The sequence below is a fragment of the Hordeum vulgare genome, chromosome 7H, assembly GCF_904849725.1.
Source record: "Hordeum vulgare subsp. vulgare chromosome 7H, MorexV3_pseudomolecules_assembly, whole genome shotgun sequence".
NCBI lineage: Eukaryota > Viridiplantae > Streptophyta > Magnoliopsida > Poales > Poaceae > Hordeum > Hordeum vulgare.
Window position 1 is genome coordinate 21,658,654 of NC_058524.1, and position 4,673 is coordinate 21,663,326.

The 4,673-nt window shown below is 50.4% G+C and overlaps 1 protein-coding gene across 1 annotated transcript; it reads left to right on the forward strand.

The window, feature by feature from the left end:
• The first annotated feature begins 433 nt into the window (after positions 1 to 433).
• Positions 434 to 4,388, forward strand: LOC123407202 (LRR receptor-like serine/threonine-protein kinase GSO2). Its single transcript, XM_045100282.1, has 4 exons — positions 434 to 1,052; positions 2,279 to 2,539; positions 2,631 to 3,485; positions 3,583 to 4,388. Exons 1-4 carry the CDS (start codon positions 449 to 451, stop codon positions 4,044 to 4,046), a joined length of 2,184 nt encoding a protein of 727 aa, XP_044956217.1. The 5' UTR covers positions 434 to 448; the 3' UTR covers positions 4,047 to 4,388.
• The last annotated feature ends 285 nt before the right edge of the window (positions 4,389 to 4,673 follow it).

The window sequence follows — 4,673 nt, forward strand, 5'->3', positions numbered from 1 at the left end:
AGAAAGGGCATTTATTGCCAATCTAACCCTCTCATCCAAACACCTTTTGGGTTAGAGTTAGTTTAGGGTTAGTTGAGGGTTAGAATCTAACTCTAACTCCTAAGCCGGTTAGAGTATCCAAACAGGGCATTGTGAACCAAGACGCTCCCTCCCAGCCCTGAATTTTTCTCAGAGCTTTTGCCATCGATTCAGCTGGCACAGTGAGATTGGACACCACGCGCGCGCCACAGTGCTCTGCTCTCCCGCCGCTGACACACCACAGTGCGAGCGGCAAAGCAAAGCAAACCAGCAAGCGGCACAGCTCCTCACTCGCTCACACCAAGAACAAAGAAACAAGAGCCAAAAGCAGAGCACCAACATCAACAACACTCTCAAAAGCCTACATTTCCAACCCCCCACCCCCAAAAGGGCAGACGAGAAAATTGCCCTCCAAAAGCCGGAAACCCCCATGGAAAAGAAAAGATCCACGGAGCAGAGCAGCGGTCAATTTACCACTTCACCCTCCACCACCACGCACCCACCTAAAGTCCTCAACTTTGGCCTCATCCCGCCCCCTCCGAGCCACACTCTCCCCTCCCAACTCCCCCACTCACCACTCCACTCTCCAATGGCCGCCGCCGCCGCCGCCGCGCGCGCGCTGTCCCGGCTCCTGCCGCTGCTCCTCCTGACGGTTCTTGCCGTGGCGGCGAGGGACGAGGGGGAGTCACGGGCGCTGGAGGCGCTGAGGGCGGCGCTGGACCCGGCGGGCAGGGTGCTGGGCTCGTGGGACCGGGCGGGGGACCCATGCGGCGGCGGGTTCGTCGGCGTGGCCTGCGACCGCGAGGGCCGGGTCACGGCCGTCTCGCTGCAGGGCCGCGGCCTGTCCGGCACGATCCCGCCGGCCGTCGCCGGGCTGCGCCGGCTCAGGGGGCTCTACCTGCACTACAACGGCCTCAAGGGCCCCATCCCCAGGGAGATTGGGGGCCTCTCCCGGCTCTCCGACCTCTACCTCGACGTCAACCACCTCTCCGGGCCCGTTCCCGTCGAGGTTGCCTCCATGGCCAGCCTCCAAGGTGAGCTTTTTCTTTCAGGGCTCGTTCTGGGCTCAGCTCAGTCAGAGGATGAATCTTCCCTACATCTCGTTGGTTCTTTTCTTGGGTGGATTTGTTTTCCTTTCCGTTCTTTGTACCGTTTCTTCTTCTAGAGTTTGTTCTTGCTTAGATTTGAACATTGGGGAAAAGGTTGTATGAACCCTAAAAAAAGATACCTGAATGAATCTCAAACGGAGAAGCATCCAAATGCTCGCTGCTGTAGCTGCGGCCGTTTCTTTTCTTCCTTTGGCTGTTCACGCCAAGATTTTGCCATACACCCAGGACTTCATTTATCACAGTTTATTTCAAAATCTCCAGGCGGGTTTGGTTCATTTATTGACCCTACCCACCGTACTACTACAAAGTTTCAGATAATTTTCGGGAGACAATAGCAGACGCCCTCATCAGTGTGCAGATCCAGTGCTACTACTACTAGTACTGTACTCGTTTGGTGGCCTTGAATCTTACTCCTAGCAGCACAAACGGTTTGCTTTTCAAATGGGATAAATCACTGTGCTCCATTCTTGTCTTGTTTTTTAAATGGGCTGTTCGTTTTACTTCCTCTCGATCTGTATGTTTCCATTCTGGTCGTCTCCTGGGAGCAATGCGGCAGCCACGTGACCGTCTCATTTGATTTATTGGTGCCTTGTTTGACCCTGCGTGGGTAAAGGACAAATGGTGTTCTCTTGGGGTTGAAAATTGGGGCTTCACTCTTTAGTTTGGATCCACTTGGCTCTCTGCAGATTCCCTTTGTGCCAAACTTGAGGCCAGATCTTGACTAATGTACTAATGGAAGAACAGGAACAGGATTGCTTTTGCGGGCCCAAGATTTGTATTACCTGATGTATTATTGGAGTTGAAAATCTGAGTGTCAGTTTGACCATAGATCAAAGACAAAATGGTGATTTCTGGGAGTTGAAAACTTGTTATTTTCACTTGTTTGGAGCCACTTAGCTCTGTATAGATTCCCTTCGTGGCAACTTCTGGTCAGATTCACTGCATTGTCTCTGTATACATTTGGATTTTCTCTGATTTGATTCAGTTTTCTCATGCTTACTCTCCAATATCCCTGTTCTTCAGTGAGCGTACTATGGAAAGAACAATATTGTTGTGTTCTCTAGTGTCAAAGCGGTTCATTTGCTGCGTGAAAGATTTAAGTTCATGGATTTACTAATGTACTTACATATGGTTGTTCTCTTCGTTTGCAGTGTTGCAGCTGGGCTACAACCAGTTGACAGGCAGCATACCGCCCCAGCTAGGCAACCTGAACAAGCTTGCTGTTCTTGCGCTGCAGTCCAACCAGCTGACCGGAGCCATTCCAGCAACCCTCGGCGACCTGACTCAGCTGACTCGGGTCGATCTGAGCTTCAACAACCTGTTTGGGTCGATACCTTCAAAGATTGCAGACGTTCCGTCGCTCGAGGTCTTCGATGTTCGCAATAACACTCTGTCCGGGAGTGTTCCTGCTGGTAACAAACAGGCTCTTGCTCAACCTTTTTGGAGCTAAAAATTTAACCTTCATCATTGTATTAACTATCTTGATTTGATTTCGGATGCTAGGTTTGAAGAGACTGAATGGAGGGTTCCAGTATGTGAACAACAAGGGGCTTTGTGGATCTGAGTTCAGTTTGCTTGATCTTTGTACCTCTACAGAGGATGGGCTGAGGCCGAGCAAGCCTGAGCCTTTCGGCCCGGATGGTACTGTCAAGACAGGGCAAGTACCCCAGTCGGTGGATCCGCACACGACGAAATCTGCAAAGGCCTCTGCAGGAGTTCTTATTGTTGGTATAGTTGCTGTGGTCATCGGTGCCGCATTCTGCGGAATATTCGCATTCTCGTATTATCGCCGGCAGAAGCAAAAGATTAGCAGCTCACTGGAGGTTTCTGATAGCAGGCTTAGCACTGACCATTTCCAGCAGAAGGAGGCCTGCCGAAGGAGTGCTTCTCCTCTGATTAGTGTGGAGTACTCAAATGGATGGGATACTATGTCAGGTGGAGGCTGCGGATCATCGGGTGAGGTTGGCGATAGCTTCAGGTTCAATCTCGAAGAGGTCGAGTGTGCGACTCAGTACTTTTCTGAGGTTAACTTGCTAGGTAAGAGCGGCTTTGCTGCGACATTCAAGGGGATCCTGAGGGATGGGTCTGCTGTGGCGGTTAAGAGCCTCAACAAGACAAGTTGCAAGCAAGAGGAGTCTGATTTCCTGAGAGGCCTTAAGACGCTCACCATGCTGCGACATGACAACCTTGTTGGCCTTAGGGGCTTCTGCTGCTCCAGGGGGAGGGGGGAGTGCTTTCTTGTGTATGACTTCATGGTTAATGGGTGCTTGTCGCATTATCTCGATGTTAAGGAGGGTTCTGAAGCTAGTGTTCTTGATTGGCCTACAAGAGTTTCCATTATCAGAGGCATTGCAAAAGGTATGTCTATTGTAGCTCATGTACTGTAATTTGAGACTGTTGTATGTATGGGAGACTCATTTTTTCTGATCCTTATCAATCTGTCGCGCATTGGCAGGTATCGAGTACCTGCACAGCAAGAAGAGCAACAAGCCATCACTAGTGCACCAGAACATATCGGCCGAGAAAATCCTTCTCGACCACCATTTCGCCCCGCGGCTGTCAGTCCCAGGACTGCACAAGCTCCTCGCTGACGACGTCGTCTTCTCAACCCTGAAGGCCAGCGCAGCTATGGGGTATCTTGCCCCCGAGTACGCCAACACGGGCCGCTTCACCGAGAAGAGCGACGTCTTTGCCTTCGGGATCATTGTTCTCCAGGTCATCACAGGCAGGAGGGCCGTCTCACAAGTGAAGGTAGGCACAGCGGCCAGCGACCTCGAAGGCTTGATAGATCCAATCCTCGGTGGTGTCTTCTCGAGGACCGAAGCTGCCAAACTTGCAGAGATTGCCGCACATTGCACGAATGAAGCAGCGAGCCAGAGGCCAACGATGGATGCTGTGGTTCAGCAACTCATCGGCTGATGTCGCCGAGGATCCGGACCGAGCTGATGAAGATGTCTTTTGGGAGGCCTTTTGTAGTAGTAGTAAGCTGGAGGACGGTAATGATCCAGTTGCCACCCAATGAGGTCTGAGGACTTTTGTAGTAGTAATCTGACATACTAAACTGATTCACTAGTCAGTTCCCGTTTCATCGTTAAGTATCACAATCTCTCCACCTCTGGAATGCTGGAAAATTGTGTGTGCATGTATGAGACGACTTGAACCATTGGTTCTCTAGATCAGTATGTCATGATAGTTGAATCTGTAAGCCATTTGGTTCAGGGATCTTAGCATCTGGAGTGTAAACTTTGATGGCTTTGTCTACTGTTATTGTGCCATTTCTTGCATTCAAGCGTGCGTTTAAGGCATGAGAAATTTGCCGGATTTAGAAACAATTTTGTTCCAAACAGCAGCCAAGCAACCATGAATGTATAACACAACCGAAGCAAAAAGGGATCCATTTAAGAAGCGGGTGGAGAGGCATGGGGACATCTGGTAATCTACAGCTTATTCCCAGAAACTTATATGCCTGACCCAAAAAAGTTTGAATCTCTAATGTGTAAAGCTATGGCAAGCAGTGTACGATTTGAGCATTGGTGACTCTTAGCA